At 33.6% G+C, this 21977-nt stretch overlaps 3 protein-coding genes across 5 annotated transcripts in view; all 3 read left to right on the top strand.

The window, feature by feature from the left end:
• Positions 1-1764: 1764 nt before the first annotated feature.
• Positions 1765-10924, top strand: LOC124822284 (ubiquitin C-terminal hydrolase 13-like). Of its 3 annotated transcripts, none has more exons than XM_047294282.2 (13): positions 1765-1844; positions 2086-2950; positions 3919-3999; positions 4121-4240; positions 8339-8461; positions 8895-8972; positions 9068-9156; positions 9243-9351; positions 9667-9735; positions 9815-9916; positions 10134-10189; positions 10329-10512; positions 10595-10924. In XM_047294282.2, exons 2-13 carry the CDS (start codon positions 2159-2161, stop codon positions 10646-10648), a joined length of 1857 nt encoding a protein of 618 aa, XP_047150238.2. In that variant the 5' UTR covers positions 1765-1844; positions 2086-2158; the 3' UTR covers positions 10649-10924. The 3 variants fall into 3 exon arrangements, with proteins under 3 accessions (XP_047150238.2, XP_047150239.2, XP_087950468.1); XM_088094342.1 differs by lacking the exon at positions 1765-1844 and adding an exon at positions 1853-1926; XM_047294283.2 differs by lacking the exon at positions 10595-10924 and having other exon boundaries at positions 9815-9878; positions 10329-10470.
• A 5227-nt stretch (positions 10925-16151) lies between these two features.
• The window catches only part of LOC148204605 (uncharacterized), a 79661-nt gene continuing 73835 nt past the window's right edge, over positions 16152-21977 (top strand). The window contains exons 1-5 of the mRNA XM_088114692.1: positions 16152-16850; positions 20730-20764; positions 20855-20986; positions 21593-21721; positions 21823-21928. Of these exons, the coding sequence (XP_087970818.1) occupies positions 16565-16850; positions 20730-20764; positions 20855-20986; positions 21593-21721; positions 21823-21928 (688 nt within the window). The 5' untranslated portion in view covers positions 16152-16564. The remainder of the gene's footprint in view (positions 16851-20729; positions 20765-20854; positions 20987-21592; positions 21722-21822; positions 21929-21977) is intronic.
• Positions 16860-18989, top strand: LOC148204607 (receptor-like protein 6). The gene is made up of 2 exons (XM_088094291.1): positions 16860-18495; positions 18592-18989. Exons 1-2 carry the CDS (start codon positions 17165-17167, stop codon positions 18830-18832), a joined length of 1572 nt encoding a protein of 523 aa, XP_087950417.1. The 5' UTR covers positions 16860-17164; the 3' UTR covers positions 18833-18989.

The following is a 21977-nucleotide window of genomic DNA, read 5'->3' as shown; positions in this document are numbered from 1 at the left end:
TTGCCCCCTCTCACTAGCTGTATAGAAAGAGACAGGAATATTATATAATAATAATAATAATAATAATAATAATAATTATTATTATTATAACAAGAATAATAAGAATTGTAATAATAATAATATAAAACTGAGAAGATGATTTGGGTGCACGTGGTCTTTTCATGTTCAAATTCTCGAAATTAAAATTTAATGTAATGTAATATAAAAAACTAGTTGTGATGAAAAAAAAGTCATTCAACAATAAAAATAAAATTTTTCTAACTAAATATTTTAAAAATAGAGTATATTCTTTATAGTTTATTTTATTTATAATTCTTTTTATCTTAGAATGTTGCATACTATTACATATTATTAGGACTCCAGTAGGAACGGTGGACATAGATGATTTTGAATTTTTTTTGTAAACTTTTCTTGCAATACTTTCTTTTGTTTAATATATATATATATATATATATATATATATATATATATATATATATATTTTTGTATTTCTGAAAGTTCATAAACCTTAACGTAAGTTGGAAAATTGTGTCACAGTACTTTTATTTATTTCATCCAAAGTTTTCACCTGTAACGACAAGAATTTGGATCCCATTTATTCGATATTCATAGTGAGTATAAATATTATTAATATTTTTGTTTTCAGGACCTGAGCTTCTAATTGAATAAAGAGCTGAAAGGCAAAGTTCCAAAGTCTGTTTTTTGTGCTTTCTCAAGAAACTTTCTACATTCCATACATACTGCCTTGTTGAAGTTTCATGGCTTATTTTCCTCCTCATCTTATTTCTCATCCTTTAGAATATTTGATTTTTATTTTTCATTCTTAAAAAGACGTATTTCTTTCTCCTTCATCAACTCTTTAATATTGAAAATGGAAATTATTTTCTCTACTGGTCAAGTATATAAAAATTATATGAGTATTAATTTAAAAAAATAATTAAATATATATGATATGATGCTCTAAGAATTAAAGTCTTGTATAATGATTAAGATAATATAAAATAATTATTCTATTCTATTTTCGTTAATCATATTTACTCTGATAAGACTATTATTATTTAAATTTGTGCTTAAAACAAATTTAATACTTTCATAATTTTAACAAATTTTTTAACTTTCCATTTGCACAAATTTATAGAATTCAACTTTTTTTTTCTTTTTCCCTGCTTCTCAAATAGTGTATATATATATATATATATATATATATATATATATATATATATATATATATATTTAAATTAGCTTATGTATTTCGTTCTTATTTTTTTAAAGAAAAATCTTAAATAAATCCTTTTATTTTTATATGTCTTAATTTTGTCTCTATTTTAAAAAGTGTGATACAAATCTTTTTATAAATATTGTATTAATCATGTTAAAAAAGTATAATGTGTTAGTTTGTATTATTTTATTTTTTTTAGTTTTTTTAAAATAAAAATTTGTCATGTATTAAATTAAAATTATGTTTAAGACCCGTACATATAAAATGCCATTATTTTATTTTATTATAGTGGTTGTGTTTTTATTGTATTTTATATAATCAATATATTTTCTTGCAGGTGAAAAAGTAATGTATAAAATAATATATATATATATATATATATATATATATATATATATATATATATATATATCATCAGTCCTTTTCAAATCATATAACATATTTCTGTACTTCAACAACATTTAAATAAGAATATTTTAATTCATTAAATACCTAATTTAAAGTAACAAAATTATTAAATATTCAAAATAAAAATGATTGGGGAACTCGAGTTATTTTAGTTCTTAAGGTGGTGGGGTTACAATGGTTTGATTATGACTCTATTGAAGAAAGTGTACTACACCAGGTTTGTTTCTTTGACCTCTCTGTGCTTTTACATCTAAAATGTCATGAAAATTGAGACTGTACTGTAGTTTCTGTTGGAAATGGTAAGATGATTATTGGTAACATAGTTAAATGTATTGAACAATTATTCTTCTGTAATTACTTAACTGAGAAGTATAAATAATTTTTCAAATCTGCTTGTTGCGTCTTCTTTGTTTATTTTGTTTCTCTAATCTTAGCTTTCATCGTTGTTCTACTTTTAGGGTTCTGAGTCTCAGTGCCATTGTCATTGTGTTGTTTCCTCAACGTCTTTAAGTTTTATTATAATATCGGAAAATGGGATCAGCAAACTCTAATGGTGAGAAATCAGAAGGTTCTCTTTTCTCTTTTTCCGGGATACCAAACATCACCTCAGAGATACTGAATGGCAAAAATTATTTAGCCTGGTCTACTTCCGTAAAACTTTGGTTTCTTAAACAGGGACACTATGATCACTTGGAGAAATCATTGGATGAAATTTCAGAAATAAAACGTGATATATGGAAAAAGGTTGATTATCGACTCTGTGCTTTGCTGTGGCAATCTGTTGAACCTGATATCCTAGTGATTCTAAAAGCTTTCAAAACATGTCATACTTTTTGGAAGAAGGCTCAGAATGTTTTTGGTTATGACACTCAAGGGCTCTATGATTCTGCAAAAAAACTGGTCACCCTTAAACAACGTCATCATGACATGATTTCTTATGTTTCAAAGGCACAATCTGTAGTTGAGGAGCTGAAAACATATATGCAAGCTGATACTTTGGAAGAAATAAAGAACAAATGTGATAATCTGTTAAAGATGCTGGTTCTTCAAGGAATGCATCCAGATTATGAGCAATATCGCCGTCAAATTCTGACTAGTCAAGAGCTCCCTTCCATGGAAAATTTGTTTATTCGTCTTCTACAAGCTCCTTTCCCTAAACCTGGTGGAAATTCAACCGATGATATTCAGTCATCTGCAATTGGGTCCAATCAAGATAATCGGGAAGGACATGGTGGTGGAGGTTGTCCTCAACGTTCACGCTGTAATAGAATGCGCTTCACTCAAGACGCATGCGATTCACTTCCTGGGCTGCCAGAAGAAACGGTGAATATCTCAAAGCTTGAAAACTTGTATTATCATGTCTGATTTTTTTATTCCCCTTTTCTTACTTGCTTATATGTCTGTTTGTGTGTAACCAATATATTGTGCAAAGTTTCATTATGTTTTTACTGTAAGGGCTGAATTTTTTTTATTTCTAATTTATGTATTTTAGGTTCACTTTCTATGTCTAATTTAGATGACTATTTTATTTTATGATAGCCATCTTCTATTCAGATATGTAACCTGTCTACGTACCCTTAACTAAGTTGTCTAGATTTCAATTTTGATGATGCTTCTTTGAGTATGAAATAAACTGATGTGGAAGGAGAATACCTACATTGTGTGCATTTGAGGTCCCCAATAGTGTTAGTTTTGCAGCGAATAATCCATTCATTAGGAACCAACCTTTATGGTATTATTTCGGAGGAGCACTTTAATATGCTTCTTGTAACACACTTTAGAAATCTTTTAAGTACTACAAAATTGAAAGAGAGGCTTCGTAGGTAAACTAAAAAAAATGTAATTTTTAGTAAACATTGAAAATTTTGTTCATAAGAGTGAATTTCAGAGTGTGTTACCAGAATTTGTGTAAGTACATTTTGCTGAAAATATATGATCCTGAGAAAGAGGAGCTACATCTACTTTTCTTCAAGTTGAAGTTTTACTGGATTTGAGATGAGGGATGTAGGTAATTAATGATTCAATGGTTATAATAGATGAAAACCGCATTTTGTACAAAGTTAATTTTGGCATGAGAATATGGGTAATATAATATAAGTTAACCCTTCTATACAGTTGATTTAAACTAATAAGTTGTTTTTATAATTTTTTTGGTGAGAAGTTTCTTAGGAGTATTTGAAGCCAACATCAAACCAAGCTTATTTTGGTGCTGTCATTTAAATTTCTATTTTCTGTTGTTTCTGCTTTATTCTGAAAAATTTGCAATCAATTTCTTCAATGGATTAATGCAGGAGAGGTTGAAGAAAGAACAAGAAGAAAAGGAGCACAAAAAGAAAGAAAAGGCGGAGGCTCACCTTTACACTATTATAAAGGTTCCCTGTGTCTAGTTTCTAACTTGCTATTCAGAATTGAGTACTGTGTCTATACACATGCTTTGTGCCACCTAATCAGGTTGTATTTTGACATAACCTGATAGCACGTGACACTTCTTAGGTGGCACGAGATGAAGACCTTTCAGGGCAGATCGGAAAGGATATATATTTTGATCTTGTAGACCATGACAAAGTGAGGAGTTTCTGTGTCCAAAAACAAACATCTTTTAACCTTTTTAAGGTATAATCTTTAATCACACTTTTAGCTCTTGTGCTAGATGTTTTTTGGCTTGGCATATCTTATTCATTTCTTGTTTGCTTTGCGCTCTGCAGTAAATCTCTCTTGTCAAGAAGTTGCAATTTATTTGGAAAAAATTGGAATTCTGGACAAACTACTTTTCTGACAGCATGCCTTATTTGTTTATGATTGTTTTATGTTGTGGATATTATAAACTGTCCATTGACCAAAATCTATATTATTATAAATGTTGTTGAATGGTAAAAAATTCAAAATAGGATTGGAAAAGGAGAAATCTTTCAGTAGAATTATTTTTCAAAGAATGAGCAACTGATAGGATCTAAGGTAAGAGGATAGAAAGAAGAGGAAATGAGAGAGTAATTAGGAAAGGCGGGATGGTGGTCTTGTATAAATAGAGTTCTATTCAGTGTTAGAGGGGAGTTAGTCATATTCTTTCAGATAGACAGGTCTTGGAACTTGTGAGGGGGGTTAGGCTCCTGTTAGATGGAGGGAGGTTATGCTCCCAGATACTGATTGTACGCTACTTTTGTTGATGAGAATACAAATAATTAATTCTTTTCCAATTGTTTTTCTTGCTGTGATTGTGTGAGTGAGTTGTCATCGTTAGGTTTCATACTCAAGAACCTAACAAATTGGTCCGACCTGCCGGATCTATTTCGGAGAAAAGAGGAGCGAGCAAGGGGGAACGGTAGCGAAGAAGAATGGAAGGACGAATGGCGGCGATGGAGTCGTCAATGGAGGAATTGAAGGCAAAGGTGCAAGCGATGACTCTCGCGTTCCAACGAGCTTCAGGACGTCGCACCAGGAACCAGCCTAAGAGCTCCGAAGGAAGTCGTGATTCCGTTAAGGCTGGACGCGAACGACGACCACTGAAAACTCGGAGGAGGAATCGGAAGAAGACAGAGGAGAAGTTCGACGCAGTTGGAGGAAATGCGTTGAATTACCTACATTTAAAGGTGCAGATCCCACTGGCTGGATCGCAGAGGCAGAGGAATTCTTCAATCTCCAGAGCGTGACGGAGAAGGAGAAGACGAAGCTCGTCTCTAGATGCATGGAGGGAGGTTTGGCGAGACATTGGTTCCGCTTCTGGCGGAAGAAAACCAGGTATCCGACTTGGAAGATGTTCACCAACGCTCTGACGCGGAGATTTTTGGAGGGCCCAATTGGGTCACTGTTTATGAGGAGATGGCAGCGGAGCGACAAGAGGGGAGTGTCGAGGAGGAAATCCAGGGGTTTGAAATTTTGGTGCCGCAAGCATCTAGAAAACCAGATCACTCCTCACTTTCTGTCTCTGTCAGTCTAGGAGCTAGCATTATAACTGGTGGTGGAGAGGTGGGGGAAAGAGGTACGACATGGGGAAGATGTAACTCAAGCTCGGGGACAGTCGCGCCGACAAAGACGTATCGGGGATCGTCGGAGGGATCTGTCAATGCCGGCGAAGGGTGGGAAGACGAAGAAGGAGGAAGGGAAGGCAAACATACCGAGGGGCAAAATAGCTGGTCGAAATGGGTGGAGCTACCCCGTCTTCGAGGGGATCGATTCGCTGAACTGGATCAATCACGCAGAGAAATTTTTCGACTTACAAGGGGTATCGGAGGAGGAAAAGGTACGCCTAGTTGACATCAGGATGGAGTGGAGCGTTGGCTACTGGTTTAGATCCTGGAAGGAGAAAACCAAGAATAGTTCATGGGATGGTTTGAAGGAAGCCCTGGTGATAAGGTTTGGAACCATTGTTGAGCGTTTGGCGGCATCGAAACAGACGGGGACGGTGGAAGAGTATGTACAAGACTTCAAGAAATTTGCGGGTCGAACAAAGAGGTTGTCGGACGAGCAGCTGCTAGGATATTTTTTGGCGGACTTGTAAGAAGACATCTGGAATCAAGTCCGACCGCATGACCCGCAGGACTTGATGGTGGCGATGCGGATCGCAAGGGATGTTGAAGAATTCCAGGGAGGCGAAAAGGTAGGGAACGGGAGCGGGATATAAGACGAGTCATCTTGGGGACAAATGAGTGATGAGGTGACACGGTCCGAGGCCAATTGCTATAACCCAGGCCGATCGAGAGTTGCCAAGTGGTCTGAGGCCAAGCGCTATAGCCCAGGCCGATCGGGAGTCGCCGAGCGATCCGAGGCCATAGAAGATCAGTCGTCTGGGGGACGAACGAGCAGTGAGGTGACACAATCCGAGGCCAATCGCTATAACCCAGGCTGATTGAGTGTGGCCGAGCGGTCCGAGGCCAAGCGCTATAGACTAGGTCGATCGTGAGTCGCCGAGCGGTCTGAGGCCAATCAAGCAGGCCGATCGGGAGCCTCGACAGTGTGGGGTCAATACTGAACACCTGAAATCTACCTTACTCAGAAAAAGAGTCTACGGATGGTTATTTTGGCAGAGGATGAAGAGGAGGAGACTGAAGGAGCTGAGACAGAATTAGACTTGAAGCAGACGGAGTTGTCCACAATTGAAGGGAATGGCACCTAGGGTCAAACAACAAGTGCAACAGATGTTCTTGAAGTTCAAAACATCAAAGGATCAACAAAGGTTCACCCAACAATCAATAATATGGAAGAAAATGCAGTCGAAGGGTTCAAGACCTGGCAACAATAATCCAAGAATTTTTCCTGGGAAGATCTTGCACCAACTTTGTTCAGGGTTGTTAACGAGAGCCGAAGGCAGGGGGAGGAGCGGTACAGTTTAAAGATAGGGAGAAGAGAGCCGAACGGTATAAAGATAGGGAGAAGAGAGCCGAACGGTATAAAGATAGGGAGAAGACAGCCGAACGGTAGAAGAAGTTATTTTACAGGGAAGGATAAGAAGCTCCTCGCCTTTAAGGAAACAATGCAGACACAAGAATGGTCCCATAAATTTTATCTCTCAATTCGACCACCACCCAAGCCTCCAGACCAGAAGTTGCAGGTAGTAGCCAGCGGGTTCCCTTCCTGTGATAAGACCATATCACAATGCCATGGGCTCAAACTTCATTGTTCCAACCTTGAGGACAAGGTTGTTTTGCAGCAAGGTGTAATGGTAGGATCTAAGGTAAGAGGATAGAAGGAAGAGGAAATGAGAGAACAGTTAGAAAAGGCGGGATGGAGGTGAGAACAGTTAGGAAATGAGAGAGGAGTTAGTCATATTCTTTTAGATAGCAGGTCTTGGACCTTGTGAGGGGGGTTAGGCTCCCGTTAGATGGAGGGAGGTTATGCTCCCATATACTAATTGTACACTACTTTTGTTGATGAGAATACAGATAATTCATTCTTTTTCAATTGTTTTTCTTGTTGTGATTGTGAGTGAGTTGTCATCATTAGGTTTCATACTCAGAAACCTACAGCAACACTAATTTTGCTCTTTTCCTTGTGAGAGGGATTCAGTGGCATGGAACTTGCCCCTTCTTTTCTCTATATTATGTTCACAGTTGATGAGTAGTCTCAATATCAATTGACTGGAGATAAGCCACGTAGGATCTGGGGTATGGAATACTGATAATATGTTGTAATCCAAGTTGATTTGTTAGTATATTAGTTTTTCTCACTTCTAAACATTTTATACATGTCATTCATGAAAAATCATTTGTTTTGTTGCTTATTCTGAGTAGATAGTTATTTTTAGAAGACTGTTAAAGTATAAAACTTATGAAGCTTTAGCCGAATGAAAACATATTCCATATAAATCTTTCTGTTCTTTGATTTTCTACTTGAATTTGAAGATGTTACAAACAAAAGCCAAAAGTTTACAGGAGACAGATTTGATTGACATGGACATGGGCACAGAAATTTGAAAAGTCTTGAATGAAAAAACAGAGTTATTGTCTTAAAAATTACCTCAAGTTATTGTTGACTAAACATTAATATCTGATTGTTATGGTATTTTAGTTTAATTTAGCATAAAAGGATAAAAGAAAAATGCAACTGGAAGTATATGAAATATTTTTAAAGTGTTGTGCATGGTTACTTATCTAACACAGCTATGACATAAATACTATTAGGAAATATAAATTCTTTCCTATATGCTTGCCCGAAACACCTACTTTCATTGGTTTCATTTTTTGAATCTGATTGCTGGCTGATCCGTGTGATTAACAGGAAGAGGTTGCTAAAGAGTTTAACATACCAGTTCAATTCCAGCGCTTTTGGCTGTGGTCAAAGCGGAAAAACTGTACATATCGTCCATATCAACCGTTGACACCCGTGGAAGAAGCACAATCTGTATTATTTTGCTTATATACCCGCATTCCAGCTTTATATCCAGTTCTTGTTTACCTCACATATGTGTGTTGAATCTGTTTTTTGCTTCATGTCTATATCAACATACCAATTTCGTTAAATTCCTGGCTGACTTGCTTATTTGGATTGTATTTCTTGGGCTGGGCATAAAGTTAATTCTGTGTTGGCTTTGCTTTTAAACATTTCATTTCTCCCAGGGTTGGGTAGTTGTTTATTTCTGAAAATGAATAAGAAAAGCAACTGGTAAACATTTAAACTACTTTTTGTGAGCCTGAGGTTTGCTTTATTATTTGTGTTGAGATGGTGAATACTTCTATTGTTATTTATATCTCCCAGCTTTTGCTTAATTTCTGCCACGTATTTCTGTGCTATCTGAAGTTGTTCATACTTTTTGTTGAACTGATTTGCATTACAGGTCGGACAGTTGGGAGAGGTATCAAACAAGGTTCACAATGCAGAGTTGAAATTGTTTTTGGAAGTGGAGCTCTGGCTGGTAACATTTGTTTTTATGGAAGTTGTATTCCACTTTCATTGCATGAATATGAATATTCAAATTCTGTCCTTCTGACAAACTACATCAATATTTAGGATTTACTTCCAATTGCACCACCCCACAAGACAAAAGATGATATATTACTTTTCTTCAAGTTATATGATCCTGAGAAAGAGGAGCTACGGTACTGAGTAATGTCTATATTTGAACTTCTGGTTTTGGCAAAACATGAATCTTTGTTGCATCCGATATATTTCCCTCTTGTGGCAGTTATGTTGGAAGGCTCTTTGTGAAGAATACTGGTAAGCCATTGGAAATCTTGATGAAATTAAACAAAATGGCTGGTTATGACCCTTATGAAGAGATTGGACTATATGAGGTTTGTTTGTCTTCTCGTTTAATATTTTATCATTTGCTGAACACCATGAAAATTTTTAGACTGCTCTTCATCCTTGTATGATCTAAACACTTTATATTTATTTAATAACTACACTTCATCCTTGTATGATCTAAAACACTTTATATTTGTTTAATGACTGCACTTCATCCTTGTATGATCTAAATACATTTTATTTGTTTAACAACTACACTTATATCTGCACGTACCTTTTTTTATAACATATTTTAGGTTCTAATCTCAATGAGTTTCTTTCCTCATGGCATTTGTAAATTTACCGTGTCTACTATTGTTCAGGAAATTAAGTTTGAGCCAAATGTTATGTGCCTACCTATTGATAAGAAATTAACATTTCGAGCTAGCCAGGTAAATTATAAAGCCATTGGTGCACTTTGTCTTTTAATATCTTTGATTGTTTATTGATTTGTTTTTTCTAAATTTGCAGTTACAAGATGGAGATATTATATGCTTTCAGAAAGCTCCTGCTAAGGAACATGTCCGCTATCCAGGTGTGCCTTCATACCTAGAATATGTGCACAACCGCCTGGTACTTTCCTTTTTTGGGTTCATTTAAAGGCAATCTGTGTGGATTGATGTGATGCTAAAATTATCACCACCCAACATTCAATTGTATTATGTTTCATTTTCTCTTCCTCCTCCGTCCATGCCTGCACATATCTGTATGTTTGTAACCAATCCACCATGAGTTTTTCATTATCGTAAGATGTTTTCTAGTTTTTTAATATCCATTTCATGTATTTTAGGTTGTTCACTTTCGGTCTCTTCATAAACCCAAGGAAGATGACTTCTGCCTCGAGATGTAAGGCATTGTGTAATTTATTGGAGCAAATCATTAGATCTAATATATTGCAGTTTTAGCTGAGAGAACATGTAAGTATTTACTAATTATTTTGTTTGGAATTACATCCTTACCGTATACTCTGTACATTAATTTCTAGGTCAAGGCTCTATAAATATGATGATGTAGTGGAGAGAGTGGCTCAACAACTTGGTTTGGATGATCCATCCATAATCAGGCTTACGCCTCACAATTGTTACTCTCAGCAACCAAAACCCAAGCCTGTTAAGTATCGTTGTGTGGAGCATTTGTCTGAAAACCAAATGCTGTTTCACTGTGATCAGGTAATCATTGACTTAATGCATAATCTTTCTTTTTGTTTCTTGTTTAAAATCGAAACATCTTATTTCCCTTAATGCATGCCAGACTTCGGACATATTGTACTATGAAGTACTTGACATCGGACATATTGTACTATGAAGTACTAGACATCCCTCTGCCAGAATTACAAGTTTTGAAAACTCTGAAAGTTGCATTTCACCATGCTACCAAGGATGACGAGAGTGTATAGTTTTTGAAAATGATGGAGATGTGGTACATATTATTTCCATGAATGTTACAATGTTTAAATGAAATTTTATGATGAAATGTGATTAATCGAGATGAATGGTTTATGGTATGAGGCCAAAACTTCTAGTCAGATTGAATTAATGATGTATATAGTAAATATTAAGCTAACACGAATTTAATAATATATGCAAGTTGTACTAATATATCAAATGGTAAGAAGATCAAAATTGTGAAAATTGAACTATGGAATAAATCACACACGCACAATTTCTTCTACAATTTTTTCTTTAATATCCAAAACAGTCTCACGAGCTCAGTCTCATGTCTCATTTTTTTAAGTTCTTTGTTTTTATTCTGACTCGTTTTCTGCTTTTATATCTTTTCTGTGTGAGTTTATTTTTTATATTCTGTATTTTTAAATAATAATTAAATTTGTAATGGCATTAAGTGATTTTTATTATAACAATAAAAATTGTCACGCTTGAAAATTCGCCAGCATACACAATTTATATTCTATATTTATTTTTAATATTTAATTCTAACTTTAAACATAATATTTTTATATTAATTAGTAGTCATTAGTGTAAAATATAGCATTAAACTATATAATAGTCATCACAAATTTAATATAAAAGATCGCTTAAAGAAAAGTTTATAAAGTAAGATTTACCGTCATTTAAAATAACTATAAATTTAAATTTTATATACAATATATTTGTATCAAAATTATATACAAGAGTGATGGTATTCACACTAAACAAAATAAAAACTATTACCGATTAAGTTACTACTATCTACGCATTAGAAACCTCTTCACCAAGAACTTGCTCCACTGTCACCATCACTCTCTGTTTATATCCATTAGATGATCATAACCATCATTGAAGTACAAACACATACAAACAACACACAAAGACAAGGGTAAGATAGATACAAAATAAGTCATATAACATTTAAAATAAGTCATATAACATTTAGAATAAGATATACATCACATATAAAATGCATCAAACCAAACATCTTAAAATACAAAGAGCTAGACTTACTATCCAAATCTAGAAGGAATGTCGAGTTATGACGGGTTGTGCATTTGTGGTGGTCTTTACTGCTTTGCAAAGTCATTGCCAATGAGTTTCACCCTACCACACTCATAAGGTTAGTCTGTAACGCGCTTCATACCATACTGGAAGCGCCTAAGACTAAAACCTCTTACTACTCTCACCACATATGTCAATCCTCTCTACTTGAAAATGAATGATTTTTAGAGTGCAGGATAACCCCTAAGATTGAGCTACCTGCATTCATACAAACAATACTTGAAACCAACACCACGAAGTTCCTCCTTGGAACTCATTTTCACAACTTTGAAACACTTGAGATCACTTCACATTCATATAGTATACCAATACATGAAACTACTGATCATACATTAAAGAACTAAAAACTCCCTTACAAGTCATCAAAAATCACACAATAACACAAATTTTCTTCATAACAGCTTGATACCCACACTAGGTAAGGAAAACAGCTTGAAAACCCTCACCAATAGCGCCGAAGGGTCCAAAACCTCCAAAACGACCTAAAGAATGTCCAAAACTGATATCTAGAACCCTGAATTTGAGATTTCCAAAACTTGAAAAACCCAAAACCTGGTGTAATGGCACTCAACCCCCATAAAATGGCGCTTAGGCGCTAGATCTCTGAACAGGGACACTCAAGGGGCGCCTAGAGGTGCTCAAGTGAGTTCCTCTCACAAAAAGGGCACCTAGAGGGCGCTTAGGGGCGCCTCGGTGTGATCTCCTCGGAAAAAGGGCGCCTAAGGGCGCTTAGGGGTGCCCAGCGCTGCATCAACTTCTAAAATTCACTTATTTTGACTTTGGTAACCCTCTACACAAATTTAAATAGTTCCTACAACCTCTTAGGAACTGAGAAATATCTAAGAATAAACCTATAACTTGAAATGACCACTCCAAATCCCAAACTACCAATTCTAGACTACCTAAACCCAATTCTACCATTCCATACACCAAAACAGCAAACTAAAGGCGTAGACAAGTTATAAATGACTCAATTACATACCCCAAACTTCCCAAACATGTCCCAACTCCTTATTTCAAAATTTCACTACTCAAACCACCTATTTTCACTAAAAACCACTCAATCATCAACAATGGACCACCCTCTTTAGTTCCAAAACAGTTTCCACCCAAAACCATGCTTCTAACAACCTTCAATCGTTCCCACAACAGATCTGGAATATCAATTTTCTTACACTAATACTTAGTTCACCAACTCACTTAATAAAACCCTTTTTTTTTCTAGCCTTAAAACTCATGACTTGGTCTCTTAATACTCCAAAACACATTTCAACCAATTATAACATCCAAGATACATTTAAAACACACAATTCACATAAGTAAATACATTACAATTGTATCATATCAGAATTCACCCAAATCAAACAACTAAAATTCTACTAAATTGCATTAACAAAGTATAAGTATTTGAACATATAATTTAACCATTGTGATATACATGCAAGTACTAAAACTAAATAACAAACACCAATTAAAATTAAATATCTAGCTTTCCTTACCTCACAAACTTGTCTATCAAGTTCTAGAACTGCATCCCGTTTCTTCCGACTCAAGGAACTATAAATACACCTATAAAACAACAAATAGAGATCAAGGTGAGTCCTTAGGACCTATGATTGAAAAGGAGCTAAGAAGAAAGATTGAAACACACATGCGTGAGAAAACTCCATGCATGAACTCGAGTAAGGAACAAAAACAGAAAGGAATTGAAACTTAGTTGTTCTATTACAAAAAACTGATCGGATAAGAATGAAGATCTTGTTGTCGTGATCGATTAGGCATCTCCTAATCGTCAAAAAGATGATTCAAGAGTTAGAACTCTTACAGAGATGGTAGAGAGTTTAAGAGAATAGTATTTAAAAAGAATGTGAATCTTTAAGAAAAAAAACGAGTTTAAAAAAATCTATTTATTTTAATATTTTTTTTTTAAATTTTATAAAATTTTATCTTATTATTTTAAAACACTCTAATATTCTATTTCTTATCATTTTTATTTGTATGACATTATTACGATAACGTGGAATCTATACCTAACATTTAAAGTCTCAATAATAATTTTTTGATAGACAGGAACATTAATGTTGTTAGACTAAGGCTGGTCTTCTCGTGCTCATATTCCTGAAATTAAAATTTAATGTAATGTAATATAAAAAAAAATACTTGTGATGAAAAAAAAAGTTGTTCAACAATAAAAATAAAATTTTTGTAACTAAATGTTTTAAAAATAGAGTATATTCTTTATAGTTTATATTATTTATAATTCTTTTTATTTTAAAATGTTGCATGCTATATTATTTGGACTCCAATTCTAGTATTTCTGAAAGTTCATAAACCTTAACGTACAATAGAAGTTGGAAAATTGTGACACAGTACTTTTATTTATTTGCATTGGAAGTTTCTACCTGTAATTCACGACAAGAATTAGGATCACATTTATTCAATATTAACAGTGAGAATAAATATTATTAATATTTTTTCTTTCACCCACTGAGCCTCTCAGAATGAAAAGCTGAAAGGTTTTAATGCTTTCCTCTGAACCAGTATCTTCCTTATTTCATAACCAATAAACTTTTAAGCAAAAATATATTACTAACAAGTGGATTAGTATGCATTTGACTATATGACTAATACATAATTATCAAAATTCACACATGAACACATTATAAGAAAAGAAACATTGAATTACGAAAAAAAAACTAACTATAAAAATATTAATGGAGTAAGTTAATGTATTGATTCAATATTAAATATAAAATGACTAAATGTTTTTTTCCCTTTTCAATATAGATTCTTCTAGAAATTTCAAAAACTTATTTTAAACATCCTTTATGACATTTTTAGTAGTGATGATTAATATAAAACTAAAATTTCTCACGCGTTATGATTTCTATTAGAAAGTCTTTAGACCTCTGACTGGATGTAAGACTTAATTTCCAGATAATACTTCTTTTCTTTTTGAAAATTGGTGGCCATCTTTACGACATACGACTTCAATATGAAATAGGAAAAATAAAAAAAATGAAAATGAGAAAAAGTACATAAACATAAAAATTGAGAAATTAGTTTGATGAAATACTAATTTAAAAGATGCCATTAAATTACAGGAACAAAATACAAAGTTAAATATTTGGGTTTGTTTCCGTCCAGTTTTTTTAAATATGGTTTTAGTTCGATTTTTTTAATTAAGTTTTATATTTTGTTAATTGTGTTTAATTATTATTTTTAATGTCATTTAAATAATTAGCAGACATATGAAATAATATATTTTTTCAATTATTTTGATATTTTTTTTAAAAAAATAATCTTTTAATTTCTTTTTTAATTTAATTTTTATGAGTTTTATTTTTTATTAATTCAGATTCAATTTTTTTAAATGAGATATTTTTTATATAAATATTAATGTTTTTATTAAAATTAATATTTTTATTAGTTAGTAATTTTGAAATTATTTTTAAAACAATTCTATTAATTATATTATAATAATATAGTTAGAATTAGATTAAAAATAATTTTAAAAATATTAAAAGTAAAGTTTGAAGTGATAGATGTATTAAATTATATTTAATTCAGTTTAATCAATCACTAATATTCAATTCAGCTTAATCCATCACTATTATTTTAATTATATATGTATATTGATCATTAACCTTTCTTAATCAATCAGTATTATTTAATTCAGCTTTGTGTTTTGTTTCAAGAACAGTGTTCAAATTTTTTTTTGTACTTTATTTGAAGTGCTTAAAAAGAAATTTATATTTGATAAGTTTATGATTCTGGATCTCGTATTCTAGTAGGAATGGTGGACACTAATACTATTTTTTCTCCAATAATTTGTTTTTGGTATTTCGAAAAGTTCAGAAACCTTAACGTAAAATAGAAGTTAGAAAACTGTGACAAAGGACATTTATTTATTTGATTGAAAATTTCTACCTGCAAGGACAAGAGCTAGGATCACATTTATTACATATTCATAATAAGAATAAATATTATTAATATTTTTGTTTTCAGCCAGTGAGCTTCTCCTTGAATGAAGAGCTGAAAGGTAAAGTTTCAAAGTCTGGTTTTTGTGCTTTCTCAGGAAACTTTGTACATTCCATACTGCATTCAAGTCTCATCACTCATTTGCTTCTTATTTCTCATTCTTTAGAATATTTGAAACTTTATAGTACCAAACTGCAAGATAGTTTTTCTATGAACTAATGAACATTTCATAACCAATAAACTTTTAAACCAAAACATCACTAACAACTGGATTAGTATGCATTAACTATCTGACTAATACATAATTATCAAAATTTGACACATGAAAACAATATAAAAATCTCACACGGTGTCATTTCTACCAGAAAGTCTCAAGACCTTAAATGGACGCAAGACTTGGAAATTTCGAACATAATACTCGTCCTTTCATTTTGGAAATTGCTAGCCATCTTCACCACATAAGACTTCAATATGAAATAGACAAAAAAAAAAAGAAAATTCCATAAATCTAAAAATTGGGAAATTAGTTTCATGATATACTAATTTTAAGAAAATGTCACAAAATTATATAAGAACATCTGTAAGGAAATGGTTTTAGACCACCCTATATAATTCCTAATCGGTTTACGTATAATACAAAATTAATTTAAGTATTATATACTATTATTTTGAAAATTTAAAATAGCCTAATTTTTTCTTATATATAGATCAACCTGACTGCATTGGCAGCAACCAAACTACATACAAAATGGGTTGGATTTTAGTGTCATACTTGATCATCTTCCAATCTTTGCTTCATTTTTCTTCGTACCATTGTTTATCGTGCAATCCTGATGACAAATCTGTGCTGTTGCAATTCAAAAATTCAGTTGCTGTTGTGGGGCTATCAACTTCGCTTGGTCCTTGTGGCTTGTATTCTCAAAAAACAGCATCTTGGAACAATGAAACAGATTGTTGCGGGTGGAATGGTGTCAGATGTGACTCTGAGTTAGGTCATGTGATTGGCCTCGACCTTTCCTGCAGTCCTCTTAAAGGTGAGCTACTTGGTCCCAATAGTTCCATTTTCAAGCTAAGCCACCTTCAACAGCTTAACCTACTTTCTGGTGATTTAGATGGATCTCCAATACACTCTGCAATTGGTGATCTTGTGAGTCTCACTGATTTAACATTATATTACCTTAGAATTAGTGGTGATGTTCCCTCCACAATCTCTCACTTTTCAAAATTAGAACATCTTGATCTCACTGTAGAATCTCTTGATTCCACAGCGAGACTTGATTCATACACTTGGAACAGACTCATTAACAACGCCACTAATTTAAGGGAAATTTTTTTACGTGGAGTGGACATGTCTTCTGTGGGAGAGAGCTCTTTGTCATTGTTAACCAATCTGTCATCCACTTTGCTTTCTGTCCATCTTACGGATACCAAACTCCAAGGGACATGGCCAACTGACATCTTCCGTTTACCCAATCTCCAAGAAATACGCATCGTAGTGAATGAAAACCTGACAGGTGAACTTCCAAACTCCAACTGGACTACTCCACTAAGATCCTTGTTTATTTATCAAACTAATTTCTCAGGAAACATTCCTGATTCCATAGCCCACTTGAAGTCTCTTAAGTCACTGTCTCTCTTTGAATCCAATTTTGATGGATTTATTCCACCATCATTGTTTGATCTTACTCACCTTTATCTCTTACATTTATCAGATAATAAATTAGTTGGCCCAATTCCAGCCCAAATCACCAAGCTCTCTAAATTATCGATCCTAGATTTGAGTGGTAACATGTTAAACGGATCAATTCCCCTTGGGTGTTATTCTTTGCCTTCTTTATCAATCGTGGATCTTACTAACAATCAACTCACGGGGTCTATTGGTGAGTTCTCAACTAATTCTTTGAAAATTTTGAAACTTTCTAATAATAAACTGGAGGGCAATTTTCCAAATTCAATATTTCATCTCCAAAGTCTTGTTCGTTTGAATTTGTCATCATTGAAATTGGATGGTGTTGTGTACTTTCACCGATTTTCAAACCTTACAGAACTACAGGATTTGGATCTTTCTAACAATAGTTTTCTCAATGTAAACTTTGAAAATAATGTTGATTACACCTTACTCAACCTTTCATTCTTATATTTATCTTCGTGTAACGTAAGTAGTTTTCCAAATTTCTCGGCACCACATCTGATAGATTTAGATATTTCTCATAACATAATTCATGGAAGCTTTCCCAAAAGGTTTCAAGAGAACCTCTTGCTCTTCTGGAATAAAATTAGTTACATTGATCTCAGTTTCAACAAGTTGCAAGGACGTCTTCCGATTCTACCAAATGGCATTCAATACTTTTCAATGTCAAATAATGAACTGAGTGGGGACATTTCTTCAGCATTGTGCAACGCTAGCACCCTTTCTATACTTAACTTGGCTTCCAACAATTTCTCAGGACTTATTCCACAATGCTTGGCAACATTTCCTTCTCTGTGGGCTTTGGATTTGCAAGACAACAACCTTTACGGAAGCATACCTGATAACTTTTCTGAAGGAAATGCCTTTAAGACTCTAAAGTTGAATGGAAATCACTTGAAGGGACCGTTACCACAGACTTTGAATCACTGTACAAAGCTTGAAGTTTTGGATCTTGGAAACAATGACATAGAGGATACATTTCCCTCTTGGTTAGAAACTTTGCCAACTTTACAGGTACTCAGTTTGCAGTCAAATAAATTTCATGGTAACATCACTTCTTTGGGCACCAAACTTTCATTTCCCAGGTTGAGGATTTTTGACATCTCCAATAACAACTTTACCGGACCCTTGCCAACATCATATATCGTCAACTTTAAAGAAATGATGAATGTGGATCACAACCAAACTGGTTCGACATATTTGAGCAATCGTGGTACATATAATGATTCAATAGTGCTGGTGATGAAAGGGGAAAAGAGGGAACTCACGAGGATATTTACTACTTGGATAGTCATTGATTTATCAAATAGAGCAGTAATACAATGACACGCTTACGTGTCACTTACATTCATATGACACGCGCCACGTCATTTTTTTTTTTAAAAAAAGGTGTACTGATTGAGGGTAAAAATGGGAAAAAGGTAAATTTGGGTTTCCTTCTTCTTTCCCTGGTGAATGAAAAATACCATCTAGGTTTACTTTCTCTTACTTTCCTCTCTCGTTGTCCCTCCTTGTTCATTGCTTCCCATTTGTGTTTTTGCATTGCTTCCCATGTGTGTTTTTGAGGTGGTTGAATCGGTGGTTGTGGAGGTTTCGGGTGGGTGTGCAGTTGAGGATTGTGGAGGTCTCCTGTTGGCGTTTTGATTTGTGTCGCTTGTGTGGTGTGTGACTTTGAGGTAGGGTTTTTTCCAATTTTTTTCTATGGTAGTTTTACCGTTTTGAGCACTTGGGGTCATGGACCCATTTATCTGTCGATATGTGTAGACAGCATGTATGTGTTATTTTAGCGGGGTCGATTGAGGTCTAAAATGGGGTCCATTTGTTTCTTTGTTGGGGAGCTTGAGAAAGGCAGTGATAATTTTTCATCTTCTTTTTGTTGTTCATCTTCTGCCCCCTTCTGATAGATGGTTGTGGGATTTGTAGAGTAGGCTTGTTCTGGTTTTGCAGCATATGTCAAACGTTTTGAAGCATCAAACTGTATACTAGTAGCCATTATTTGTGTAGAATATAACTTTTTTTGTGTTGTGTATATTGAATTGTCTCCTTGTTGTAAGTTGCAGCAGAAACACATTTTTCTTAATATTTTTGCTAATAAAAAGTTGTGTACATATATGCAGACTCAAATCTTTATATTGTTGCAGCTTATGGTATCTTTAGTAGAAGGAAAAAAAAGTTTCATCAATTAAACCTTTGAAAAAGTGCATGTCAATAAGCATATGGTTGTTTAATATATATCTGATAGTTTTATGATATGTGATGGTTCTTTATTAAGACGCCTCTTGGAATATTTGCACTCAGAGAATGTGGGTTGTAACTCCGTTAGTGTATGGGGTCCATTTGTTTCATTGTTGGGGACCTTGAGAAAGGCAGTGATAATTTTTGATCTAAGAACTTTATTGACCGTGGTGGGTTTGGGTTGTTTCTTTAATTCCTCTGTCCTGATTAGCACTTTAGGAATGAAAAAGCTTTATTATGACATAGAAAGAACAAAGGGATGGAGACCTCTTACCTAAGTATAAGTTATTTTTAAGTTCCATTTATTCATGATATACCAAGTACTGTTTTTAGTTGTAATAAAAATACTGATGTTGTGTTTTTATAAAAGCCAAAGTGTGTTCTTTTATAAAACAAATTGTACACTAAAATGGTGGTACTTTGTAGTATATTTTGAGTTCTTTATTTGCATCGAAATAATGTTGTTTACGGTGTTTTGGGCTGATTAAAATGTGATAAAACCTTGTTGTCCCATGCTGTTAAAAATGCAGTAAAATTCTTGTTGTATTGTGCTGTTAAAAATGCAGTAAAATCCTATACTGTTTTAACATAAAAATGCTGCAGAAATTGTTGTTGTATGTTTTTGTTTTTAGCTTCTTGTTTCCTACCAAAAGCTTTGTTGTTTGCTCCCAAAAGCCTTGTTGTATGGAACCAAAAAGCTTTGCTATTTGTTGTTATGATACATATATAAAAGCTTTGCTATATTGCTGTAAATTATGCAGAAAAATCTTTGATGTAATGGTTAAAAAGCAAGATAAAATATTTGTTGTTGGTTGTTATAAAACTGGTATAAAATCTTGCTATTTTTCTAAAAACAATACTTCTTGAAATTGAGTGAAAAATCTGATGATATGAATGAGTTAAATACATATTATTTTACTAAAATATTAAATTGAACTTGTCACTCTCATTATACAATGATGTTGATTGTGTTTGGTAAAATGTGCAGGATATAGTGATATGGACAGAGAAGTTAATGAAGCTGTAAGTATGCTGTAATTGTTTGAATTTAATATTTATTAGGTAGATTGTTGCATTTATTATACTAAGATATGGTTTGGTTTATACTTGCAGGGTAAAGTTAGAGTTAGGCACCGAGTACAAACCCAACCTATAGTTGAATTAAATGCTTCCCTGTCATCCTTTCATAAGGAAAGAATAAAGTCGACACCTTTTAAATTTATAGTCGATTTGGTGGACAATATCGTTATTTCTAGCCCCATTCTTGTAGAATTAATTAGTAGGTGGGATGTCGTACATAAGGCTTTTAGGATCAGAGAGAATTTAGTCCCTTTTACAGTTGAGGATGTGTGTTTTTTTTTAGGTTTGTCAAATTGTGGTCAAACTTGTAATCTAGAAAATGATGTCGGTGGCATTGTTAATAACTTTTTTAGGGATGAGGACATAACAAGTTTGACTATAATGGAAAAGTTGAGGGATAAGAAATTTAAAACAAAAAAAAATGTTGACAATTATTGTAGGTTGTATATATTGTTAACATTTGGAATATTTTATTTTCCTAGGAATAGTAATGTGATAAACAGTGTCCCTTTTAGTAAATTAGATAACATTGATGAACTAAATATATACAACTGGGGTGATGCTGTATATAGTTTGATAAAAAGTAGTTTGAATCGGGCAGCGGATAAATACAACCGCAAAACATACCATGATGCTATACACATAGCTGGTTGTGCAGCAGTATTACAGGTGTGTTTTAACATCTGAATTTGTAAGTATATGTGTTCTGTTATAGGTTTATCATACCATGTGTTGTTGAATGTATTGATGTTTGTGGTTGTGGTTGTTTAGTTATTTGTGCCCACTGTTGGTGATGACCATTGGTGGTGCTATGCTGTAAACTGTCAATCAAGAGAAATGTTTATTTTGGATTCTCTTGGTCACAAAAGGCGGCGTAGAAAAAGTATTGACAAGGCTATGGTAAGACATATTTTGTTGTATTGTTATTGTTTTAAGTGCACTTGACTGTTACAATAGAAGATTTACAAGAGTATTGAATGTGTTCAATATCAATTTGTAAGGTTGCCACTTTGCAACAATTATTCAATATGATTGACATAGACTCAAACTGTAAGGAGCAGGAATTGAAAGTGATCGAAGAAGATTTGCCTGTGCAACCAAATCTATATTGTTGGGTTGTGGTTTGTTATGTTCAGAGGACACTGATTCATTTGTT

This window comes from Vigna umbellata, chromosome 1, assembly GCF_029865625.1.
Source record: "Vigna umbellata cultivar VRB3 chromosome 1, Vumbellata_1.0, whole genome shotgun sequence".
Taxonomy (NCBI): domain Eukaryota; kingdom Viridiplantae; phylum Streptophyta; class Magnoliopsida; order Fabales; family Fabaceae; genus Vigna; species Vigna umbellata.
Note: the sequence above shows the minus strand (reverse complement) of the source record. Positions and strands in the feature narration are given on the sequence as shown.

Bases quoted from the DNA above. Each gene is read 5' to 3' on its own strand.
- LOC124822284 (XM_047294282.2), top strand. From the start codon at position 2,159: ATGGGATCAGCAAACTCTAATGGTGAGAAATCAGAAGGTTCTCTTTTC. The intron at 2,951-3,918 runs GTGAATATCTCA...GGATTAATGCAG, and splicing joins CTGGGCTGCCAGAAGAAACG to GAGAGGTTGAAGAAAGAACA. The intron at 8,462-8,894 runs GTATTATTTTGC...TTTGCATTACAG, and splicing joins CCGTGGAAGAAGCACAATCT to GTCGGACAGTTGGGAGAGGT.
- LOC148204607 (XM_088094291.1), top strand. From the start codon at position 17,165: ATGTCTTCTGTGGGAGAGAGCTCTTTGTCATTGTTAACCAATCTGTCA. The intron at 18,496-18,591 runs GTTAGAAACTTT...TTCATTTCCCAG, and splicing joins GAGGATACATTTCCCTCTTG to GTTGAGGATTTTTGACATCT.